Genomic DNA, 26,405 nt, shown 5'->3' on the forward strand with positions numbered 1-26,405 from the left:
CATATAAAAAAGGGCGGTGGCATTTTAGGTGCCCCCACCCATCACCTTGAAAGAAGGTAAGGACAAAATGCTACTCTCAGCCCAGGGGACGGCCTCATCAGAGACAAGCCATCAGTGGTAAATCTCCCAGCACTGATTCAGAAGATGGACTTGAGGCCCGTTCTTGAGTTATCTTTCCTCTGAGCACTTGGAGAGCTGACCGAGTGGAGCCAGAGAACTGGGGATGCTGACCCATGCCGGCCCCCCTGACTCTGACCTGAACTCTGTCACCTTAAGATGACTTCTGTCCCCACCACACAAGTCCCTTCGTGAATATGTATCACCCTTAGCTTTAACCTTCCCCAGTTTTGTTGTTCAGGGAGACACCGTTTTGGGGAAGGTCCCTGAGGTTCTGCAAGCAAAGTCCTTCCTCTTCCTTGTCTGTGGCATGGCTGTCCTCTGGCTCGACACCCACCAAGAGGGGAACCCGGTTTCAGATAACAATGGGATACGCAGTGTGTATCTTCAGGGTCAGGGGCCTCATCGCCTGAGGAGAGCCCAATCCTCCCTCCCTCTGCCTTCCACTTTTTATGTTTTTTAAATTTATTTTTATTTAGAGAGAGCACACGTGCACACGTATGAGCAGGGGAGAGGTGGAGAGAGCGAGAGAGAGATATCTCCAAGCAGATTCTGCACTGTCACCATGGAGTCCCATGCAGGGTTTAAACCTATGAACTGTACGATCTGATGACCTGAGTGGAAACCAGGAGTCGGACGCTTAACCGACTGAGCCGCCCAGGCGCCCCTGCCTTGCAATACTTTTAACCACAATCTGTACCCTTGAAACTCCTAGCTACTCTGTGGAATCAGCCATGCCACCTGGAAAGGCTCAAAATCCACTGTTGCAGAAGATCTCCTCTCACCTGATCCTGTAAAACTGGAGTTTAGACTAACCAACCCCCCTTCCCAGAGGAATCCACATGGGTCACAGTCGGCACACCCTAGACCTCGTATTCATAGCTACCACCCGCCTCCAAATCTCAGTTTGAAGCATTCCTCTCTCCACCTGTTACCCGAGTCCCACCTCCTCTGTCTCATCCCAGCCCCACCAAGATGGACAGCCTCTGTCCACCACTCTCTCTCTCGCAGCCTCCCTTCCCGCCACACTGGTATAGAGTCCATGGCCCCACCTGACACCTACTCCCTCTGAACCGCTCCCCCCCCACCACTTTCTCCCTCTGGGGTACTAACTGAGGGAACCTCAACTCTGCTTGAATCCAGCTCCTGCCATTCCCTGCACCTCAACCTGCAGCTCAAGCTTCCTGGAGGGAAGGAGACAACACGCTGAATGGTCTCTCTTTACACCCGTGACTGAGCAACCTTAAGTGTCCCTGTGGTGGCATGTGGCCACCCTCCTCACCTTCCAGATCTCCCTGAGATGAACAGCCTCCTTTACTGCTGCTCCCACTTCCGATCTCTCACAAGCTCCCTTTCTCTCACGACTCCCTTGCTGCTCTCGTCCCTGGGGAAAAGCGAATCCATCCAGAGAGCTGCACACGATCATCACAAAGCAAGCCCTTCTGTGGCACTGACATGCCCAAGGCACTGCTCTGAACCCCTCACACCCTGGCTGTGCGTGCACATGGAGCAGTCCCTGGAAGGTACAGCTGTCCCTTGTTCACAGTGAAGAAACTGAGGCAGGTTAGGACCTCAGCTAGGGTGCAGCCAGGCCGCCGGGTTAAGCCTGGCCCTTCCGCCCATTTCCTGGTGTCCATGCCCCGGGTTCTGCACATCCCGTCAAAGGATGATCCTCTGCCCGTGCTCTGGGCCCCACACCCTCCAGCTCCTCAGGGCCCTGCAGCCACCTCCCCGCTCCTCTCCAGTCCCACTAGCACCCGCACACCCTCGGACCCCAAGCCTCCCGATTCCAGGTTTGCCCCCTGCCTCCAGCCAGCCTTCTGCTCCCCTTTTAGAGCTCCTGAAACAACACCTTCACTCCCAGCTGGCACTGTTCTTCCTGTTCCCCCTCGAGCCGCCCCCCGCCCCCAATCAGACCCTGACAAAGCAAACGGGATGGTCCATTTCCAGGCCTGATCCTTCTTGACGCCTCTGCAGCAGATCCACACAGCCGATGGCTCCTTTCTCCTGCGAGCGCCCTCTTCGCATGGCTTTCGTGACATCACACTCCTCTGGTGTCTGTCCCAGCTCACCGGCTGGCCCTTCTCCACCTCCTTTCCTGGATCCCTCTCACGTCCGCAACCTCTATATACTGGGCTCTCGCAGGACTCCATCTCTACTTACTTCCTAGAGGAACGCATTCCCATCTCCTGGCTTCGAACACCTTCTGTTCCTTGTTTGTTCTCAAACTTGTACTGGAGCCCCACTCATAACACCCAGACTCCGATACCAACTGCCCACACATCCTCTGTCCTTGGATGCTTAGTGAATGGGTATCTCAGACCTAAGAAATCCATGATAAATTTGTGATATCCCCCAACTCCCCCACCTTGCTCTTCCCATGTCCCCTCTTCTCCACAGAGGGCCGTGGTCATGTGTGGCGCTGGTGGCATCACAGCTCCTGGAAGGCACACCTGCTCTGATCAGTACAGAGAGGAAGTGACACTGTGCCACTCTGGAGCCTTGGAGGTTTTTAAAATTGTTTGTTTGTTTATTTATTTTGAGAGAGGGGCGGGAGGGAAGGGCACAGAGGGGGAGAGAGAGAGAATCCCAAGCAGGCTCTGCACTATCAGCGCAGAGCCCGAAGTAGGGCTCGAACTTACAAACCATGAGATCATGACCTGAGCTGAAATCAAGAGTTGAACGCTCAACCGACTGAGCCTCCCCGGCAGCCCCAGGAGTCTAAGTTTTAAAAAGGCTCATCAGGGGCGCCTGGGTGGCTTAGTCGGTTAGGCGTCCGACTTTCGCTTAGGTCATGATCTCGCGGTTCGTGGGTTCGAGCCCCGCGTCGGGCTCTGTGCTGACTGCCAGCTTAGAGCCTGGAGCCTGTTTCAGTCTGAGTCCCTCTCTCTCTGACCCTCCCCTGCTCGTGCTGTCTCTCTCTCTCTCTCCTAGAAATAAATAAAACATTAAAAAAAAATTGAAAAAGGCTTATCAGCTTCACTCTCATCCTCACAGGAACTTTGAGTCACTATGTAGGATGTGGGCTTCTCAGTTGGACAGACCATGTGAGAAGGATACACGGAGAGAGACACGGAGAGATCCAAAGACGTCATGGAGAGAAAGAGAGAGACCCAACAGTCCTGGCTGAGTCCAGCCCACAACCCAACCAGCCAACTGACGAGAGACACGGGAGTGACCAGTGACAAGACCGAAAGCAGGAGTGTCCAGCTGAGCCCAGCTTGGATGGTGGGGCCGTGAGCAAGCAGACCGGTTACTTTAAGCTACTACATTTGAGGTGGCTAACTCCTCAATGGGAAATAGAGGCAAACGGCGGCTCGCTCTGGTGTTTATTATCCCAGCTGCTCAGATCACAATCTTGAGTCATTCCTTATTCCTCTTTCCCTCCCACTCCATGTCCGACCCACGTGCAGTCAGCACATCCATACCCTATTGTCACATCTGTCACTCTGCCTCATCTCTCACCCCCTCCCTGCTCCTACCCTTCCCCCTGCTGCCTGACCCCCACTCGCCCCTGCCCCAGTTTACCTTCTGACACAAGAGTCAAAATAATCCTTTAAAAGTACAAGAAAGGCCATGCACTCCTTTGCTCAATACTCTCCAGTGGCTGCCATGCCACTCGGTGTCCCCACAGCATCCTAGGAAGCCCCCCACCCCCACCCCGAGCCAGCCCTATCATTTCTTGCCAACCAGTTCCTTCTGATCCTACCACACTGGCCTCCCTGCTCACCCCCAAATGCTAAACAAGGGCCACTGTGGGCCTTTTTCACCCGCCGTCTCCACCGGCCGGAATGCTCTTCCACACGCAGTCCCCTGTTGCCCTCGCACCCGAATCTCGTCCCTGCTCCAGGGTCACCTGGGAGAACCCACCCTGAGCGGTGTCTCTAAGAGCACCTCCCCCCACCTCCCACGGCCACGCTCGGCTCCCCTCGCTGCCCTCGCCATCTCCGCAGCCTTTCCTTCTCTCCTGCCTGCTGCCTGCCTCCTTCCATCGTCACATGAGCCCCAGGAGGGCGTGGAATCGGAACGTCACGTTCACTGCCACCTCTCGGTATCTCGACAACCCCATGAGCATACGCGCTACTAAATGCTGTCCCTCGCGTTCCTGAAAACGAGGTTAACAAGGTGCGAGACAGCCAAGCTGCTCACTGCATCCCACAGGCCCGCTCCTGGAGCCTGGGTGGGAGCAGAGCAGCCCCTGCACACTGCGCGCTGCATCTCGCCTGCTTCGGACCCTCCAAAGCTTTCTTGTGGCCCTGCGGTTGGTCAAGTTCACCCTCGTTCACACGGCCCACACGTCTCCGCAGGACCCGACACCACTACCCAGTCCAGGTTCAACCATGCTACTCAGCAGCACCCGCTGCACTCTGGCCACAAAGCTCTCCAGCTGTGCCCACGCTGTTCCCTCTATCAGAAATGCCCTTCCTCTCACTCCTTCCACGAATGCCCACTCATCCTTCAGGCTCAACCTAAATATCCCTAAGTCACGGAGCCCTTCTGTGGCCCTTCTTTCTGTGGTTCCTCCTTTCTCTTGCTGTCCCCTTTTCAGGCCACCCACCATTTGTGGAAATGCAGCAGGTCACCCAGGAGAGGTAGTCACCAGCACCCTGGGGTCACGGAAGCCTGGCTGAGGAAGGAGGGCAGACAGGAGGGCCTCTAGAGGCAGGACCAGCCGCATAGCTTGTGGGGCAAAGTGAAAACCGGAAATGGAAGTTCCCTTCTTCATAATTAAGAACCTTAAGAGAGCAACAGCAGAGCCTCCAATCGAACATGGGGTGCCTCTGAGCACGGGGGGCTGTGGGATGCCCCTGGTCATATGCCCATGAAACCGGCCCTGCCTGGTGACCATGGTTCATTAACTTTAGAGGCAAAACTCGGCACCCGATGCCCATGCATGTTGGGGACTTATGGAGGCCTCAATGCCGCCCACCTCCTAAGAGATGTGGCAATGCACTTGTTTTATGGAGAGGGACCAGGGCTCCATTCTTGAGCCAAAGAAGATCTCCTCTCCAGGGTGCCTGCCCATCAGATGATCCATCCGGGCTAAGTTCTTCCACCGCCCGTTTAACACAAGCTTACCCTAACGACACGGGCAAATGTCAGGAAGAGAAAAAGACACAATAAGGAAAGAAGACCTTTCATCAACCTTTCCATGATGCAGTGGGAGATCTACCTCTTCTTCTCACAAGTATTCCGGCTCATCACACCTTCCCTTGGTTGTTGAATAAGAGCTTCTCCCTAGTAAACAAATGAGTCAACTACGGGCCAGGAAAGCTCTTCTTTCAAACAGCCAGCTGAGTATTGGATACACGTAACATTTGCTCTTTTAGGAATGAACCACAGCTCCAGAAGTACAAAGCAATTATATCCTAACAGAATAATAACAGGAGATACATGGTTCCCAGGATTTATTGTAAAATAAAAGGGCTGCAATGTGGTATCTCGGAAACCCTCAGCTGCTGTAAGAAAGTCCCCTCGGTCTTTTATCGTATTACACCACATCTGACCTGGACAATTTCAGCGATGCCAACGTGCTCTTTCCTACACCACCCATGCTCCTATATCACTGCTTTACAAATATTTTTTTTTACTATGACCCACAAGGAAAATATGTCTCACGTTGTGGCCCAGCACACACGTATCAACCAAACTAAAATAAAAATTTCATGTGTGGGGCACTCTGAGACTTTTCATTATTTGATTTCAGTTTTTAGAAATGATCATCTGACCCTCTACATTGGTTTTATAACCCACTAAATGGGTCATGACCAACAGTTTGGAAATGCGGTTTTAGATCATACTGGTGTACATTATTACCCACAATTCCTTCCACCAGATCTTCACTCAAGCTCTACTCTCAAGTGTCCGTGAATCCACAAGAATAAAAGAGGTGGCTTTTAAAAAGGCAGGCACTCAAACGATTCCTCTAGTGAGAGGGACAGGAGCATTCTAGAGCTACAAGGCTGAAATGAAGGGGATTAGGCAGGAATGAATGCAGAGCAGGTCTTCACAGTGTGATGGGCGGATCCAAGAAGGAGGGAGTGGCCAAGGCAGGGAACCTCCTGAGGTCAGGCCTCCCCGGTGTGAAGCCACTGGTTTTGTTTAAAGTGCCACTTCCTCCCAGAATATCAGACACACTCACCTTCCAACAGAGAAAAACATTCTGCAGAAAAGGCTTTTTGGTCATCTTTGAGGCTCTTGACGCCTCTGTCTCCCCTAAGTGGCCAGTCACCATTTTGTCATCTTCCTCTTCAAAGAATCTCTCACATGCACCCCCTCCCTCCTTGTCCTCTGGCCTCCAGCACAGCCTGAGGTGAACCTGTGGCATCCAGACCCTTCACAGCAGCCAGACAAGCCAAGTGCCCTCAAGATGGCTTCCACGGGTGATGCCTTCAGGGGCGAGGACCGTTTCCAGTACGTCCATGTTCTAGACCCTCAAGTCCCCAGCCCATACCGAGTCTCTCCCCGGTAGCTGTCCCTCTACAGCACTGCTCACTCCCTCTCATCTCACCACACACTTCCAGGGAGGCATCAGGATTCAGTATCTGACTAGAAATATAACCGGCTGGGCACCCTTCCCCTGCTCCCATGCCACCATATAACCCTTCAGCTACATGCAAAATTGCTTTCCTTGCTTGCCTCTAGAATGAAGCCCCACTCAGGGTGAGGGAGGATCTCTGCAGGCCCATCAACTGGCCATCAGTAGTCGGGACACCAGGTCCTCCTGATGGCTGTCCCTCAGGAAGAATCCTGGCTGAGCGCAGCACTGGGGACAGTCAGCTGCGCTTCTACCGAACAGCAGGTCTGTTTCTTTGCAGGTGGACCATGGGATCGGAATCCCCAACCAGGCTGCCTGTAGGGGACTAGCTGTTAAAGCCGGCGCCAGGTGCAGCTAGGGACGCAACTGCCTCGCTCTGGGGTCCACCATTTTCTTTTCTCCTGTGGTTCTCTCTGAGGCCATATGTCACATCTGTCTCTACACCTTCAATCAACTTTCTCTAGAACATGTCAGGAAACAGAGAAGTCGGTCCTGAATTTCTCCTGCTTGCTCCTGTGCTGCTTCTCATGCTCTCCCTGCTCTGCTAAGGCAGCAGCTCTTCTAAAGAGTCAAACGCAAGGCTCACACTCTGCGATGAGTACTGACATAAAAAACAGCCCTTTCCAAGCATACCTGGGATATCCGTGCCCGAGTGCCATTCCCCCACTCTGTTTTCCCCGTCTCACCATGGTGAAGAGAAAGAAAGTAGGGAAGGCTGGGGGTAGGGGTGAGGGGAAGGGAGACCAGCCGCAAACCCAGCGGGACATGCCAACCTACCTTGGTCAAATCCATTCCCAGTTTGAGCTGTGAAATGAGATGAAGGATTATACTACGCTGATCCTCCATGACACCCAATTCTGTCTCTTCTTTATCTTCAGTATCACTTTTCTCATCTTCGGACAAGACCAGTTCAGGGCCTGAGTTTGGCTAAAACAAGATCATTGATACAAATCACCAGCTGGTCCAGCAAAAGTCAGAAGCGCAGCATAGGGCCCCATATGCTTAGCAATAAGGACAGAAGGAGCCCAATCCTGCCCCGGAAACAGTTTCTCTATAAACCAGTCCTATTAGCCATGGGGTGGAAGAGGACCCTTTTTGGGGGTGCAGGCCCTTTGGGAGAGGCCACCTATTCATGTCCATTCATTTTCCCCACCATGCTCTATTAGTTAACTTTCTGGCCAAGGACTTTCCCCAACAACCACAAAAAAGGCTTCCTGCTCTTCAAAACCTACATAGGCATGAGCTCCCTTATCTGGACTGTTCCCATACAAGATTCTCCTATTAACTTGTACAACCCAGGACAATTTATATCGAATGTAAACTTTTCTGTTTAATAAGCAAAAGTCAGATACTCCTGGGATTGACTGAAATTACCTTAGTTATGAGAAAATTTACTCTGCGATGATTTCTACTCACACCAATTAATATCACTGCAGCAAGTGTTAAAAAAAAAAAAGGCTCTGAGCTGGCATTAATTCAGGAAGGGTGACAAAAATTAAAATTTAAGGAAAAAGACCAACATTTTATAATGCTAACATGGGTGTTAGCCAACAGGCCCTGCTTTCCTCAATGCAAGTTCATTAATTCAATTGCTTGATTCTGAGTTTTCAAGTTACACAGTAAACAGGCACGTGATAAGCAGAACGTGCAAGAGGGATTACTGAGCACCTCAATTTCTAAGTCTCAGATGTTAAGAACTCTGGCTATAATGGACAGTTGTCCTTGGAATTCTATTAAAGTAACCTTACTCCCCCTTCCACATTTACCTGTGTTCCTATGGTATTTGTTTATGCATAAGCTGATGCACTCTGCAAACACATCACGCAATTGTTTCTAATTACCAATGACAGTCCAGTCCAATACACTTAATATGCAGAAATGCAGGCACTCAGGGTATTAAACATAAGTAGACACCGACATGCCCATATGTCTATGCAAAACTAATGATTTATAAACTCCATTAGGTTCCTCTCCTAAAATACCCAAAGGCTATTTTATAGTGATCAAGGTGGTTGTAACTGACCAGCCTAAGACACGTGGGCTGGCCATTCCTTACCAACACTCCATGGAGAACATATGATCCTCTTCTCCCCTGGGGTAGGCATTTAAAAACTTCCCACTGAAATAGACATTTTTCCATAGACATACTTCTCAAATCATTCTGTCACCTCTGAACACCACCAATTCTGGAGAGCTCACTGGAAAGACCTGAGTGAAGCCCATGGGGGTACACTCTCCCCCCACCCCCACCAAGAGTTTCATTTTCCTCCACTGTGTGCCTTGTTCTCCAGTCTCATAGCAATGTGTGTTGTTTCATGTCACTGGAAGATTGTTTTGCTAGAATATGCCGAAATAAGTGGGGACCCCTGTCCCCCATCCTGCTCCAGGAAAGACTAACGAGATAAAATCTGGGGGGACTGGGCTGCCCTGATTCTAATGCTGAGAAGTTGGAAGAGGGGCTCCAGAGGCCACCCTGCCTCTCCTCCAGCTTCACTTCCATGACACCCATCTGCTGTGCCCCCATGCCTACCGCTGCCAAGGCCGCTGAGCCAGAATGGCTGAAAGGCTAGGAAAAGGCAGGGCCACCTTCCCACCCACCTGCCCCTCCTGACTCTTCTTGCTCCCTCCTCTGGATTTCAGTTTTGAAGAGAACGCCTGTCTCATTCCGCTGGGAGCTTACAGTTCCAATCACATGCCACCGAAGTCGGAAAGCTCAGACACAATCCCTTCCGATGGCAAAGGTCCTGCTGTCGCTACTTCCCTTGTACTGACCTGGCGGGCGGTCACACGTATCAGCAGACCTCCCCTCGATGCGTAGGCGCCTGGGGGAGGAGAGGACAGTGCCCTGGGCATCTTGCTTTGGGAGGAAAAAGGACAACCAAAACCAAATCAAGCTACCAGCATGCACCCTCCGGGGGCACAGGGGATCGTGGCTTGCCAAGTCCTTACACGTCTCAATAGGCCGGGGGGGCTGCATCTCTAGAGCAGTGGTTCCTGCTTGGAATTCATTGTTCTCACCAAGTACTGGGCGCAGGCCACGCAGATCAATTGTTCAAGTGAGGCGGCCATAAGCTTTATGAAGCAGAGAACGATTCTCTTCCTCTGAAAATGCGAGTTCCCCTTTGTCCACACACGGGCACACAGGGAACTCGCCTTCCCGCCCACTCACTGAGCCGCCCCTGGTGCTACCTGTGTACAAACGACCTGCAACCACACCTCTTCTTGCTGCCCGCCACACTCGGAAATGAAACCCAGCCTGCCCCTGACTTCTGGTAGCCAGGAAATCTCTCTACAAAATCCTGCCGTGAGACACGAAGTACGTGTCAATGTGCACACAACCCACCCCCCGCCCCGGGTCCTTCCTACTTCACTCCACGTGACATTTCCTCCGTGTCTGGTGACGCCTCCCAGAGACACTGGCTACAGCGGAGGGAATTAAGGCTGGTGCACGGGCCCCGGAAGCGGACTCACTCCGGGGCTCTGGGCTGGAGGCCAGAGCTCAAGGGGGGCCCTCAGTCCTGCCAAGGAGCCCGACACACATCACCGGCTTGGATCCTCAGTGAACTGCCTGAGCTTAGACAAGCATCCAGCATTAGTTTCTCTCCCAGAACTCCTGGAAATACACCCATTTTCTTACGGCAGGATCTGCAAAAACCTCTCCCACCTAAACTCAAGTGAATAACCAAGGTTAAAAAAAAAAGATGGTTTCATTCATCACGTTGTTAGTGAACACCTTACAGCAAAGAAGGCCCCAACTCCACCCACACTGGAATGCAGTCTTTCGCAGAAAGGGGAGACCACCCTCCGCTGTGGGTCCAAAATGGAGGAGAGAAGGTAGGAGTATCCAACTGGTCAACCCTGTGAGAAAGAGGTCAGGTGGTGACATAAATACCAGTCTACCCGCATCCACAAAGCATTCACTGTGAACCGGCACTGTGAAGAAATGCAGAATTTGAAGAACAAGGCTTTGCTGGCATTTTAAAGGCTAATAAAAGACTTCTTCCCTTTCAGGGACAAGAGTTTGTTAATTCTGTCTGCTATGAAATCCAGTGTTTCTCAACGTCTGAAGAAAACTGAAGCTGGGCAATGGTTTTATAAGTGCTGAGAAAGTTCCTAAGACTAAGTGAGAACAATCGTCACACCCCACCATCCTCCAGAGAGCTTTGCAAATGAGCCAGCCCAGCCATAAAAACGTACACCGACCTGAAGATAAAATGGAATCAGAATACATTTTAAGGAGAAGTGGGCTTTGGAAAAATGAAGTTTTTAATAAAAACAAAAATAACGAGTCAATATTTCTACCACATGAGCACCTCAGGGCACATGGTGCTACAAAAAATGAAGTGACTCGCACCTATTAGGAAATAGAGGGAAGGACAAGTCAATTTGACACACAGGAAAGAGCTTCATGGCAGCAGGCTGGGGTGTGGGGACGCTCCTCAGTGGCTCCAAAGTGACTTGTGCCCCAGAGCAAAGGTTCTTAATCTGGGCACTATGGACCCTCCTAAAGCTATCTACCACTACCTTTGGTATTTGATACAAAAACAGTGTATCTGGACATTTGAGAGAGAGAGAGAGAGAGAGAGAGAGAGAGAGAGAGAGACGGCCCATGATCTCCCTGGATTCTCATGAGAGTATCTGTCCCTGGGCTAACCTCAGGCCTCTCAAGGAACAAAGGGTCTGAGACCCCGTAAGAGAGATGGCCTCTCCGGATGGGACATGGTCCAGCCAGAGAGAGTCACAGCATCTGCAGCTGTCAAGGGCTGAAGCCAGAAACAACATCACGGCCTGGGTTAGGTGTACGCGGGTTGAGCAAGCTTCCTCCGGGGGGGGACACTAGTGCAGAGGAACACAGACCTCTGCTTCCACCTCTTCTTTGTATCCCAAATCTTATCTGCAATACAAATGCAAATTCCAAGCAAGACGGAATTCCAATCTGGTTTATTCAATACACACATGTAACTGAACTTACAGTTGGGGTCAGTTCCTGGAAAAACCATGAAACAGACATTTATGTTCGAGGTCCATTCATTTCCCTGTCACAGACCTCATTCTACCCCGTGCCCCCGCACCTACTCCCCTTTCTCGGACAAAGCACATGCAACCCAGCCCTCATTCTTCACGACAATCTCTCCTCCTTTCTTAACTGGCTCTCGGAGAGCTGAGGCCAACTTGAGTAGTCTGATCTACTAACATCCTCTTTATTTGTAAGTGCCTAATAACCTAGTGTCTAATGCAAAGGGCTGAATCCTTAGATTTGAGGCATTAGGAGAGAAGCCTAGGGGGCTACATTATCTGACCTTTAAAAACGACTGTTTACTGCTGAACACGGATCAAGGTCATGGTACAGCCCTTAAATCGCAGACATGCAGGTAGGTGGGCTCTGCTCTAACAAAGATTAAGATGGGTGCCCACCACCGTCTTTTGCCCAAATAAGTGTCCTAGAACAGATATTCTTAAGAAGAGAATATCTTCATCAGAAAATACACCCACTGAGTCCAAGTGATATGCAGCTCTCCTAAGAGCCTACCTGACCAAGGATAGAAAATAAAGGCAGCTAGACAATGAACATCAAACTCTTTTCTGTCAGCAAGCATGTTGCAGCCCAACATTTTGAGAGTCTGGCATTTCTCCCCACACCCTGTTACCTCAGCACAGAGGCATGGGGTAAATTGAGCCAGACCCAAGAACCTTGGTCTTGAATGGTAAGAACCAAACAGTGTCCAGATATCATCCTTATGGGAAAATGAGGATACCCAGCCATGTCAGAAAGAATATCTGATGTTCTGAGGGTCACAGAAAGCTGGATGGTGGGGGAGAAGACCCAAAGCACCACCCTCAGATACCTACCCTCAAACGAGAGTCACGTTGTGATATACAGCAGCAGTGCAAAGGAGCAACCGGGCAGTGAGGTGTTCCCCTTCACGTAACTTATCTTTCACTTCTGCAACTACACAGAACATGCAATAACATGCAATATGGCTACCGGGACAAGTATGTTTTTGTTTACCTTACAGATAAGAGTCAATAGATATTGGTTTCCTAGAAAATGAGAGGTTCTAGAAAAAACAGGAAATGTCAAGTGGAAACATGGATGGGGTTGAGGGGGTGCAGAGAGACTGGAAAAATAGGTAAATGGAAGACAGAGAAAGGGGACAAATAAACACAGTGACTACTAAAAGACAAGCAAGGAGTTCTGAGTGTCTAAGAGGTAAAAGTACCCCGCGACCAACTACTGAAACAATTTTTTTGTTCTGATGATAATGGCATTACTGTTGACGACCCTTATGGAATCCATAAAACCAAGTATTTAGTCCCTTTTTACCTCTAGTTGTTTTTTTTTTCACTTCAATATTTCTAGCATATTTAACCAAAGTATCACAACCATTATTCGATCCTCATTGGTTATCTTCACATTTGTAAAAACTGTACATCATAAGGAGCCCCATCTAATAGCCAAGGTCATGAAAACTGGCACAGCTGTTTTTGAAGACCCAGTCCAACTTCACACACAAGTCAGTAGCATTAGTATAGCACTGAGCATATGAAGGTAGCCAGCAGACCAGTATCTTTCACTTGGCATTTCTCTCCCTCATCCCCCAAGAAGACATTTTTATCATAGGACTCTGAAGTGCAAGGCCCTCATGGTATCCCATGCTTGGAAAAATTATTTCCCCCGAGGACACACACAGACGTGAAGTTTTGTCATATGAATGTAAAGCGGCTAAATCCTGATGACCTACTGTCCTTCCCACACTCAGCACGGGTGGGATCTCTTCCCCGGAAGAGTCTCTTCTGTGCCAGTTCCCGATTCCCCCAAAGTAGGCCATTTTTGCCGAGTGGAGGGTCTCTTGGTTGAACGTAAAGATGTTCTCCTCTGTCAGAAGTCATACCAAATGGCGTGATGTCAGACCCATGACTTTGGATGACGTCTCGTGCAGCTGAGGTCCCTTGGCCTTGATGCGAGGCAGCTGCTGAAGGCTCCTAGCATGTACTGTCTTCTTTGTGGGGCCCCGTCCACAGTTGGGTGACCCACCGAGCCTTGAAGGCCACCACTGTATTTAGGGGAACTTATCCTGCCATTTGGAGGTAGGTATAATGAGCGGGGGTAACCCGATGGAGGAGTTGGCTCTAATCCTTGACAGGTTCAAACACAAGCATGTCCACACAGTGGGCTGGTCCCAGCTGCCATTTTGGAGATGCTGAGTTGGTTGCCACTGACATCACAATCCTTCTGCCGCCTCCCAGTGGGCGCGCTGGCTTTCTGGCTCTAACCACACATACACACACATTTACCACACTTGGTTCGCATAGACTGGAAGGAGAGATGCTCTTCCTGAGCAAAGGGGCCAGCCTGCAGAAAGGTTCATTTTAAATAAAATACACCCTGGAAGGTAGAAGGAAGTCACTTGCGGGGAGGGGAGACAGCAGGGGGCATTCGTCATCAGCCAAGATAATCAGGCACAAATCAGGTCTAGAGGATGCAACAGGTGTTCTTTAAAAAAAATTTCTGAGTAAAGCATTCATAGAAAATACCATCCGGCCGTTTCTCATTCCACAGAGCTGCTCGGCAAATGTTTTTCAATGAAAGCAAAAAAGAAAGGAATTGAGAAGGGGCAGAGAAAACCTTAAGTCCGAGAAAGGGAAGGAAGCAGCAGCAGCGAAGGGGGAGGCGATGATCTTGCAGCTGGGACGTCAGAAGCAAGCACGCCAATGACAATACAGGCAGCCTGAGTGCAGGCGTCTGGAGCACGGACCATGCTTCAGCCTCTCCGGCACCAGCGGCCACCGGGAATGGAGGGAAGGGCACCCAGGTGACGAGAACGCCCAAGAGCCAAGCGCTGTGTCTGGTGTGTTAGGACGCTTTGTCGATCGGCACAAGTCGAGCACTTTGCAAGCAAATCCAGCACTGAATTAATGGACTGGCCGAGAACTTGCCAAGGCTTCCTAAAAACGAAGCTAAGCCAGGGTGAGGGGCACCGGTCACCACGGCCCTAGCCATGCAAGCAGCACAGGCCACACTTTCAAACTCACAGGAAGCTTGCGAGCACCAGGGTAGAAGTCCCAAGAAGGAAAAGAAAAGAGGGCACAAAAACAGAGAACAGAATCGTCGTGGCGAAGCTGGACAGATGGCCTGAATGGACATCCTGAATCCGCTACCTTCCACCGGTCAGGCTCCGCTCCTCATCTCTGGAACTACCCTCACCTTGGGCAGCTGCCCAGGGGCCTACAGAAGACAAAGCATGGGAAGGGTTGAGGCCAGAGCTGGGCCCAGAGGAAATGCTCAGTAAGCAAACACTGCCCTCTGGAGCCTGCGGCTTCCACGCAGGGTCCCGGGGGTACCCGTGGGCAAGGTGATCTAGAAGCCACTGCCACAGCACTCGCGTCCTCTTGGCCGTCCCTTCAGGAGCTGTGTGACTCTGGACAGGCTCCTGTCTTAGGTCGTCTCCCATTATAAGGACACGGGGGACTCAGGCTGTAAAGGTCCGGGTCCCCTGCACCGTCCACAGCCATGGGAGCTAGGGCTGCACCAGGAAGGGATTCATAGGAATTCCAGGACAAATCACATGCAGATCCGGGAGCCACAGGAGACAAATACAAAGCAGCAAGGGCCACAGAGCGGAGCCCCCGGGAGCAGTGGGCTGCCATCCATGGCAACTGGAATTCTCTAGAATGCCCAGGAGAGGGAGGGATGAAACTCCCCCAGGACCCACCCTAGTGTCTGTAGGCTCTGGTGTGAGGAAAAGCAATGGCTGAAGACGCAGAAGGCCTCCTTCAGATGGGCTGCATGGTGCGCAGACATGAGGGCTGCAAGAGTTCCCTCCCCCAAACTGCCTCCAATGCCCATGTGAGCTACTGAAGATACAAGGATGCTGGAGACGGTCTCTGCATTCGACAAGCTGGTAACCCACTTGGGAAGCGCGTGCAGCTTTCTCTTCCCCGGCCCTGGGTGGCACCTCTGAGTTCCACCCCATCCTGGGAGACTCAGAGCAACCACGCTTCACAGCGGCAGAGGTGGCCCCTCTATCCTAAGGAGGAACCCCTCAGCCCCCTGGAGGCGACTGATTTGGCACGCATCAACTGGACTTATGCAACTACACATCTACCTTCCCGCTGGAACTGCAAAGTCCGATCCTTCTCAGTAGAGGAACATGGATTCCCTGGACTGGCTACTTAGAGCTCCAGGTTGATGTGGACCTAGAAGCCACCTCTAGGACCCGGGAGAGAGAGAACGCTGTGATCAGTTAATAACAGCAGCCGGGAATGGAGGAGTGGGACGGAGCGGCCTAATCGAAACTCCTTCATGACAGCCCCCATTAGAACTCCTGTCTAGTTTGGCCTTTCATTTCTAGAGTCTCAAAACAAGGGTGAGTGTTTATAAAAGGTTCTCAATTAAAAAAAAAAAACTTGTTTAATGAATGAATAAAACAAGAAAAACAGGGACAACTCAAGTGTGCAAGGACAAAACCCAGATTTGAAAAAAAGGACAGGTGCGCCCGAGTGGCTCTGTCAGCTGAGCATCCATCTCCCGATTTCAGCTCAGGTCATGATCTCACAGTTTGTGGGATCGAGCTCCATATCAGGATCTGCGCTGACAGAGCAGAGCCTGCTTAGGATTCTCTCTCTGCCCTTTCCCCTGTTCTCTCTCTCTCAAAATAAACAAACTTGAAAATAATAATAAAATGAAAAGGACAGCCAGTCACAAAAGATCACATATTACATGCTTCTACTTAAGGAGATTTCCAGAATGGGCAGACGTATGAAGACAGAAAGCAGGTTAGTGGTTGGAAGGGACTGGAAGGCTGGGTGGAATAAGGGTGACAGGTAAAGAGTATGGGGTTTCTTTGGGGGGTGATGGAAATGTTCTACCATGGACTGTGGTGATATTGGCACTTAACCAGAAAAAACCCAAATCCATGGGATGGAACATTTGAAATGAGTAAATTGCATGGCACGTGAATTATATCTTGTAAAGCTGTTCCCTCAAAAATTAGAATAAACATGTAAATAAAAGGACACGTCATGTAAAGTCAAACACAACTAGGGCAGAAGGAAGTCATGGCCTGGGTGACCAGAGAGGCAGACCCTGAGCTGAGTGTCACCAAAGAGCAGTGCGTGGGGCAGCCAGAGAAGGGAGGGAACATTCCAATAGAAGGAGTGGCATGACAGCCAGGACAGTTTGGCTGAGGTCAGAGGGCACATGGCTTTGAACTTACGGCTAGACTCATCCCCTTGAAGAGCCCACCTGATGCTGTGCCTTTCAACCAGTTATTCACTGATGGCCTTTAAATTCCCGTCTCAAGCTCAGCCTTCTCCCTGAACTCCAGCTTCGTTCATTAACTGCCGGCTCGCTACCTCCCCCTGAGCCGTCTGTGGTAGAATAACAGTGTCCCCATGAGGTCCAAGTCCTGGTCCTGGGACCTATAAATGTTCCCTTCCCTTATACAGAGGTGACTGAGAGCCTTGAGATGGAAGAGAGTCCTGCATTATCCAAATGGATCCAGTGTAATCACAGGAACCCCGAAAATTGGAGACTCTTCCCTGGCTGTGGCTAGAAGGAGGTGTGCCCATGGAAGTGTGGTCAGGGAGATGCAGCAATTGGAGGCGTTGAAGACAGAGGAATGGACCACAAGCCAAAGAAAGCAGGCAGCCTCTAGAAGCCAGAAAAGGCAAGGAAATGGATTCTCTCCTACAGCCTCCAGGAAAGTCCCTCCTTTGTTCCGTAAACGTTCATGTCCTTCACTCCATAAACAGGCATGTCAGGCTCTCTGTGAGGCACAGCAGAAGAATACAGAAATGGTCTTTGTCCTCTCGGAAGCTGTGGTCTCAGCCGGGCAGACGGTGGTTGGGTTTGGGGTTCCCATTTGTGGGATCCAACAGCGAGCTCTGGCAGGGGCCGGGGAGTCACAGGGAAGCAGGACGATGGTGGCAGGCAGGGAAGGAAGCAAGCACCGAAGGCAGCCGGTGGGACCAGAAGCAAAACCTGACCGGCCAGAAGTGCCTGCAGGTGGAGCCACTTTAGGAAGCCGGGGGCAACACAGAACAGCTAAGGAGACTCACTCAGGCAGGTAGCGTCCAACGGGGAGAAAGCTACTATACGCTTACCCTCCCCCCTCTCGGATCCAACACACTCCCTCTGTGGGAGGCGCACAGATGCCTCCCAGCGCCCCACCGGCCAGACCCCTACCTGGTCTACACATCCCCCCTCCTGTCCTCATCTCTGCCAACACACTCTAGGCCCTGGGCACACAGCTGTAGGGTCCTAACGCTCTGCACATTCTCCTTCTGTTCCAAACTCCTCCTCATCCACTTTGCCTTCTGTTGAACCATTGGCACATTCTTCCCCAAACACCCTCTTCTCTGCTCAGAAGCCTCCAGGGCCGTCCCACCGCCCAGAGGGAACTGTTCAGTCAGCCCAACATTTAAGGCTCCCCTCAACCTCCCCCTCTCTCCCTTCCCCTCCTGCTCCTCACCCTGAACTCCCTCTGGCCCAGGCAGTGGACAGCACCCTCACGCCATCTTCTAGACCTGTATGTCCGGTGAGGCAGCCACTAGCCACGTGCAGCTATGTGAATCAATTAAAAATAAAATGTAAAATTCAGTTCCCTAAAGGCACTGGCCACACTTTAAGTTCTCACCGGCCACAAGTGGCTAGTGGCTACTGTATCAGTCAGCATACGAACACTCCATCACCGCATGTTGTATCAGACAGGACTGCTCTATGCCTTTAACGCTCTCCAAGTTCATTTCCTTCTATCATGTGTTACTCCTCTGCCAAAACAGCCCCATGCCAGGGTACAGCCTACCATGACCCCGGGTCGGGAACAATCCCTCTCTCCTCTCCAGCCCCATGGGTAAGCTTTGCCAAGGTCACTCACAGGTCACTGCCGGGCCTATCTTTCCTTACCTTCCTGGTAATCTAAGCCTCAGGGAGAAGAGCCCATTTTGAAAACCCAAAATTCCTAATGAAGCACAAAAGAACAATTTTACAAACACTATCGCCTCAGAAATAAAATGATGAAGGAATGACATACTTAGGGTAACCGATAGCAATAAGATTACTCGGTACGTAAATACTCAAAGGAATTCTACTGTCTGTGATTTGCTTCTGTTGTAACCACAGATGCACATGAAGAATTTGGACTTTCTATATCCACGGTTTAAACTACAATGGATTTATGCTTTGTGCTGAGTGACGGACTTCTTCTGATTCTGCAGACAGTAGATACCTTTATTCCGAAAGTAAACACAAGGAAACTCAGGTCGATGCTTTCAGACTCCACACCTGACGCTACTCATTGCTAGACTGCCTTGCTTATTCCACAAGTTGTGCACAGTTATGGGCCAGAACTTCTGATGGGGACAGGAAAGACCAGAGCCGCCACGGAGGAGCTCTGAGTCAGGCCTACCTCACACGTGTCCCCAGCTCTGCAGTCTCAGCGTCACTGAGAACTTGACGGCAAGGACGATCAAGAAAACTATCAAACGTAACCAAGTCTGGGGACACATCCCAGACTTCTGGACTCAAACTCTGGGAACAAGAAGCCCAGATCTGTGTACGTTGGCCTTGTTTGCTTTCATTTTTTAGTTGAAATAGAATTTATATATGGCGCAATAGAGAGAGACTTTAATGTATAGTTTCATGAGTTATGACAAATATATCACTTTCTACTCAGTTAAAATCTTTCACCATCTTAACTATTTTTAAGTGCACAGGGGTGTTAACTGTCTTCACACTGTTGTCCAACAGCTTTCTAGAACTTTTTCATCCTCCCAGACTGAACCCCTATGCCCACGGTGAATGACCTCCCAGTTCCTCCCCCGCATCCCCTACAGAAATTGTGTTCTGCCGATCCTTCTAGGGGCTTCTGATGCAGTCTAGCGTTTGAAAAACGCTGCTCTAACCACCGAAGGCCACAGGGGTCGCGAGGAGCAGCAGAGGAAGGCAGCAGGCATGCAAGAAGCCTGGCACCTGGGAAAGACTAGCAGAAGACATGCCCCTGGTCCCCCCTCTGACCCTCCAAACCCGATCCACATACCTAGTGTGGACACGGCACCAGCTTAGATGCCAGAGGATCCAAACACGGACAAGTGGACAGCTGTTCTCAAAAACGAGTGTCGGCTCACGCTGAAGCAACAAAGTGTATTTCTCAACATCAGACTGGGCTCTGGACCTTTCACTTGACAGCTCGGAAATGGAAATGGAAAGCTATAAACTTGGATTGGAAGAAGGCCCCTGTATTCTCATCAGCAGCCTCATCAGGCGGCCCTTTCATTGTGACTTTGTACTTTATCTGTCCATTTGAGTCACTGATGCCTCTTAGTTAGAAATTCCCAGCTGATTCTTTCCAGTGGAACTTCTGGAAGGGCACGATAACACAAAAACAACTGGAAATAGCCAGTGGCACAGGATGGCCACAGGACAGTTTTGATTTACAAGTCATTAAAAGCAAGAGGCATTTACTGTTCTTTGTAGGCATAAAGGGACTGCGTCATGAATAATGGGAAAACCCTAAGTGCATTAAGGACTCCTCTGCAGATTATGTTCCCTCCAGGCCACAGAGAACGCACATGCGCCAAGGATTTTCTGTGTACCGGGCACATGTTAGTATGTACACAGGTGCACCCCAGCCTTCAAGGTTCTAAATCGGGCAGAGCTATGCCATTTCACTTCAAAAGGTAGTTTCTGGATTATTATTTCCTGACTTTCAAAAGAGCCAGTGACTTAGTACTATAGGCACATCAAGAGCCAGGAAGTTTAGAAACGACACAAAGCTCAGTCAATTTTAGACTTTTTACTTTGCTTAAAAAGAGTTCCGGTCTATTTCCACCATATCCTGGTTTTTATAAGTATGAATAGACAGGAAAGTATCTGGGAGAAACAGGCTCTAATGTTGAGGAGAGGAAGGGAGAGGAGGGGAGAGGAGGGGAGGGAAAGGGAGGGGAAAGAAGAAAGAAAAGAAAAAAAGAAAAGAAAACCACAGCAGCTCTTAATTCTATGATGAGGAAGCACCAATAAGGTGCTGTTAAAGCTACAATCTCTAAATTCCACTTAATACCTTTGGGCTCAAATAGGCATTTTCTCTGCTCTTTAATTTGCGCTGTGTATGTCCATTTCTCTTAGCCACAGTGACAGAGGACATTCAAAGAAGGTGTCTCTGTGCTTGTATGCAAATGTGAATTGATACTTAGGATCTAAGAGTTACAGTAATTGCAACAGTTCCTTTTCCCCCTTATTAAGCCACTGCCATAAAATCCAAATGAGGCTTACTATGTCTTCTACTTTAAAAATTGTCACATTGTCCCACTCTGCTGTCCCCATTTTCAAATGCTTCGTTCAGCGAAAACTTCAAGGGGAAATTAGTGAGATGGCTGTAGCCATCCTGGGGCCCCATGAACACGTGTGGTGAGCACTATATTAACGACTGGAACTGCAGATTATCACATTTAGCACAAAAAGAAGACAGTGAATTTTAATGTGTAAATGTAATCAGGAAGGACCTATATGCTTCCTGTTTTCTTTCTTTCTTTCTTTTTTTAAAGATCACTCTGATGCACAGAGTTTTCATCTCTCCAGCATAACATAACCCTATGAGGGTTCTCGAAGCTAGGTTTTGTCACTTGGGTAGATGTTTTGAACAGTAGCCTACTCTTGTACAGTAAGTCTTCATCCCATTCATACTGCGTGATTATGAAACAAACACCCCCTCATGAGAGTTTAAAAATAACCCACGGTGGGGTGCCTAGGGGGCTCAGTCAGTTAAGCATCCTACTCTTGATTTCAGCTCAGGTCATGCATGATCTCAGTGATCTCACGCTTCATGGGATCAAGCCCCATGTTGGGGTCCATACAGACAGCGCAAAGCCTGCTTGAGATGCGCGCTCTCTCTCTCTCTCTGCCTCTTCCCTGCCCACACAAACTCCCTCTCTCTCAGATGAATAAACTTAAAAAAAATAATATAGAAATAACTCATGGAATGGGAGATTTTGCTAGAAATTGACATTTAACTGGTAACTTTATTTTATCATGTCATCCATCATCTAAGATCTTTAGAACTTAAAAAAAATCTTCTGACATTAAGTGATGCCTTTTGGAGAAATATTGTCTTTTCCAACTTGATAAGTATTCTCCACAAAATTGCATAAAGAACCAGCAACATCAGCCCCTGGATGAAAATGGAGGGTCCCAACCAGAACCACCGTCAAATGAGTCCTTACACAATTAGACCTTTGCTTCAGAGTATGAAGTAGGACAGATGAGACAGTGGGTGGAGGGGTAACAAGGGCTCCGTGTAGCCAACACTCTCCACGAGAGGACCACCTGGTTCTTGCCAGATGTTTCCAAGAAGGACAAGCGTCTACCTTGGCTCATGGACATTCCCATAGTTGCTGTACCTGCCTACAATTCAGCCAACACAAACACAGAGCAATACACTGGCTCACCCCCATGGTGTTCGTAGGCAGCGCACGATTCTGGAGCTTCATTCTACACTAACGCGAAGTTACAAAAGGGTGTAAAGAGAGTCTGACTCTCAAACTGATTCCAGCGAAGGAATCCTTCATGGGAAGAGATTCTACAGTGGTGATTCTTTTTTTTTTTTTTTTTAAATGTTTTATTTATTTCTAGGAGAGAGAGAGAGAGACAGCATGAGCAGGGGAGGGTCAGAGAGAGAGGGAGATACAGACTCTGAAATAGGCTCCAGGCTCTGAGCCGGCAGTCAGCACAGAGCCCGACGCGGGGCTCGAACCCACGAACCGTGAGATCATGACCTAAGCGAAAGTCGGACGCTCAACCGACTAAGCCACCCAGGCGCCCCAACAGTGGTGATTCTTAATTAGATATTTCTTATTGCTGAAATATACCCAAGATGTGGACAAAATACTTGCCTCACATTATGAAGAACTAATTGGCTTTCTATAAAAGGAATGCATATAAAATATGAATTAGAAAGTCTAAACGAAATGAAAAATGTGCAAACGCTATGAACAAGATGCTTAAAACAAGAAAAACACCCATGGATAATACATGATATAGACTCAACTTCATTCATAATTACAAAAACAGAAATAAAACAAGATACCATTTTTCTTCTAAAATTAAAAACGGGAGGAACGCTTGGCTGGTGCAGTCAGTGGAGACTGTGACTCTCGATCACTGGATTGTGAATTCGAGCCCCATGTTGGGCACAGAGCTTACTTAAAGATAAATAGCCAAAAACATTTTTTAAATGAAAAAAAAAAACTGGTAAGAAAAGAGGCACTTGATACTCATTTCTAATGGCAAAAGGACAGGAGAACAGCAGCCCTCACATGCTGCTGTGGAATTATAAATTTGGCTCCGTTTTAGAGGGCAATTTGGTAATACTTAGCAAAACATTTAATTCTCACATTTGTTGACTGAATTCCACTTCAAGTCCACTCTAGACGGTTCCCCTATGTAAGATACAGTTGTGTAAGTGGGCGAAATGTGAGCAGAACGCTCTCTGTAAAAGAAAAAACTGGACAAACTAAACATCTCTACTAAGGTCTGGTAAATAAGGCTCAGGGTCCGCGAATCGTGATACAATCATAGAGTTGGATGCTCTGTAGCTGGTAAAAGGAATGCAAACAATCTCTATGCACTGACATGGGTACATATCGAAGATGTATCGCTCAATTAAAAAGCCACTTTACCTGTATCCGGGCAATTTCACAGTTGTAAAACTTCCTAAAAGAATATATACGTAGCTTTGCTGTGCAAACAAACTCCCCAGAAGAGAGACAGCAACTCCCTGCAGGAGGCGGCCTCAGAAGGAAGGGTGGAAATGGTGGATTTTATTTCTGACTTCCTACAGGGCCTTGGCCATATTTTATGTAACAATGATGCTGTGTCATAGTCATTTCTCAAGTCCTCCTCCTTCCACTGCCTAGCTGAGACTAGTATACATTATCAGAGAGGACTTTACCATTCGACGTCTGGTTTAATTCTGAGGCTCTTGGAAGGCAGTAGGAGTCAGTGAAGGGGTGAGGGGCAGTGGCAGACTGGCCAAAAGCAAGTCTGAAAAGTTTCACTGTGCACTTTGTGTAAGCAAAGCCAGGGACTCTTCTGTTAATAGCACAGCCAGCTAGCCTGACTGCATTCCTGAACAACTTGCTCTATTTCAGGCCAGAGATGGAGCTCAGGTTGACGTCCATGGTATACCTAATACACCTGGTGAGTGCCTACCCACTTACTTCCTGTGGTGGGATGATGAATGACCCAAAGACAACCAAGTCCTGACCTCCAGGACGGTGACGATGTTGGGTTATAAGGCAGTAAGGGTACTGAGGTTGCTAGTCAGCTGAGCTTAAAGTAGGGAGATTTATCTTGGATTATTATCTCGGTGGGCCCAATATAACCACAAAGGTCTTTAAAAGGAGAAGAGGGACATAGAAGAGGAAGCCAGAGGTAGACATGACTATGGAAAGAGTCAAAGAGAAGCAATGTTCTTGGTCCATAAGAGAGAGATAGGACCATGAGCCAAAGAAGGCAGATAGCCTCTAGAAGCTTTGGAAGAGCCAAGGAAATAGACTCTCGCCTCCACCTAGAGCTTCCAGAAAGGAATATAGCCCTGCCAACATCTTAATTTTAGACTTCCAACCTACAGAACTGTAAGATGACAAATTTGTGGTACTTAAGTTGTTAAATTTATGGCACTTTGTTCTAGAAGCACCAAGAAACTGAAACAACTCACCGAGATCTCCTTTATTTCTCGACACCCCAGACTTCCTCCGGCGGGAGAGCCTGGGGTGTGCTGTAAAACCCCGCCCACCTGGGTGGCCCACCTTAGAGCTGCCCAGTGACCTGGGCCCACACTGCCCACTGGCTGGCTGAGTTTAGGACTTCCTCAAAGAGAACCCAGACAAGGTCCAGCAACACAACTGCCTTGAGGATTATTAAGTTAGTTACATCAGGAGAAGCCGTATTTGAGTAAGTTGTTCATGCAACTCCTTTGGAAATCATGCCTCCCCATACAAATATATTTGTCATCATCTACACCCAGACTACTCTTCTGAAAGACCAGCGAAGGAGAAATGAATGTCCCTTGAGGAGCCCAGGAGAGCACAGCAACACGTACTCTTATTATGTTTCTGAAGACATTCAGATCCAGGGATGGGGAATGTCAAAGTACAATGTGAATTAGGGCTGACTTACCACTCACTGAGTACCTAATGTGCCAGGCATTGGGCTGCACACTGAAAATATGGGATCTCATCTGATTCTAATGTTTTCATCAGGAAGGGACTCCACTCATTACTACTGATACACCCCCCCTCCCCCCACACCCATTGCAGTCAGTGAAGGGGATGGGTTTCAGACTGCCCTGTCACATCCTACAGAGGCATTCTGTCATCCTCCATGAAGGACAGCAGCTTATTGGCGCTTGGGTGGCTCAGTCCATAAGCATCCAACTTCAGCTCAGGTCATGATCTCATGGTTTGGGAGTTTGAGCCCCATGTGGGGCTCTGTGCTGAAAGCTCAGAGCCTGGAGCCTGCTTCCGATTTTGTGTCTCCCTCTCTCTTTCTCTCTGCCATCCCCCGCTTGGACTCTGTCTCTCTCTCAAAAATAAACAAAATAGAAATTTTTACAAAAGGACAGCAGCTTAAAGTGACATCTACTCTACGCCAACATGCTCAAGAGAAGGAAAAGAATATTAGCTTTCCTCCTATTATCCTAGAAATGTAATCATTAACCTTACCCTCCCCAAATACCCCTGGGGCTTTCCAAAACTTTTTACTCCTCTCAACAGCCAAATTATCTAAAACAGAATCCCTCAATGTCTTTATTTTTTTTTTTTAACCCAAAGTGGGGAATGAACCCAAGACCACAAGATTAAAAGTCACCAACTGAGCCAGCCAGGCGCCCCTCGTGGTCTTTATTATGATTTTGTACTTCATGTTCTATGGACTGCACCTTCAAGGAATCTGTGTTCTAAAAGGGTATAAATAAAAAGCTTGTCTTTGTGAGGCAGTCACTCTGATGTTTATAAAGGCTTTCTGCTAAGTCTTGGGAAGCAGCCATTGAGCTGCCTGCCCCTCATGTCTGCAGGGCACAGCGGTCCCCACTCACCTGGGCGAGGACCACTGATATCACAGAGCAACAGCTCAAATGGCTGGGTATTTTCCCATTATGGAAATTTCTAGATTGCTATATAAAAGCTTATTCTAAATAAGGTTTTCAGGAGCTCCTGGTTGGGTCAGTTGGTTAAGCATCTGACTCTTGATTTCAGTTCAGGTCATGAGCTCATGGTTCATGAATTCGAGCCCCACCTCAGGCTCTGTGCTGACTGCACTGAGCCTACTTGGGATTCTCTCTCTCCTTCTCTCTCTGCCCCTCCCTCCCTCCCTCTCTCTTTCTCTCAAACTTTATAAACAAACAAACAATGCATCCTAGTAGAACACAAAAAGGCATGTAAACATAAAAGTGTTCCCATCCCGTTTCCATTTCTTTTCTCAATTCAGAACGTGAAATTGGTATCCGTCTGCTATAAGAAAACTTCACAATCCCCAAAGAAGTCCTTTCCTCCCACAATTGCATAATATGGTTCTTTTTTTAAGTCAGAACTACAAGCTGGTCCTGCATTTTAGTACACAGGCCATTGAAAAGAAATACTGGGGAAGTGAAGCAAATTTTCCAAAACATAACATCATTGGTGGATTAAGGGCCTAGGATGGATTCCAGAGTGACCCACAAATTCTTTGAAACTCGTAACATTCATTCGCTAGAAC

General features: G+C 49.0%; 1 protein-coding gene across 1 annotated transcript in view; it reads right to left on the reverse strand.

Annotated features, from left to right (window-relative positions):
• The window catches only part of OSBPL10 (oxysterol binding protein like 10), a 221,406-nt gene that overhangs the window by 29,222 nt on the left and 165,779 nt on the right, over window positions 1–26,405 (reverse strand). The window contains exon 8 of the mRNA XM_077753734.1: window positions 7,433–7,582. Within this exon, the coding sequence (XP_077609860.1) occupies window positions 7,433–7,582 (150 nt within the window). The remainder of the gene's footprint in view (window positions 1–7,432; window positions 7,583–26,405) is intronic.

Source organism: Crocuta crocuta, unplaced genomic scaffold, assembly GCF_008692635.1.
Source record: "Crocuta crocuta isolate KB4526 unplaced genomic scaffold, BGI_CrCroc_1.0 scaffold655, whole genome shotgun sequence".
Classification (NCBI taxonomy): domain Eukaryota; kingdom Metazoa; phylum Chordata; class Mammalia; order Carnivora; family Hyaenidae; genus Crocuta; species Crocuta crocuta.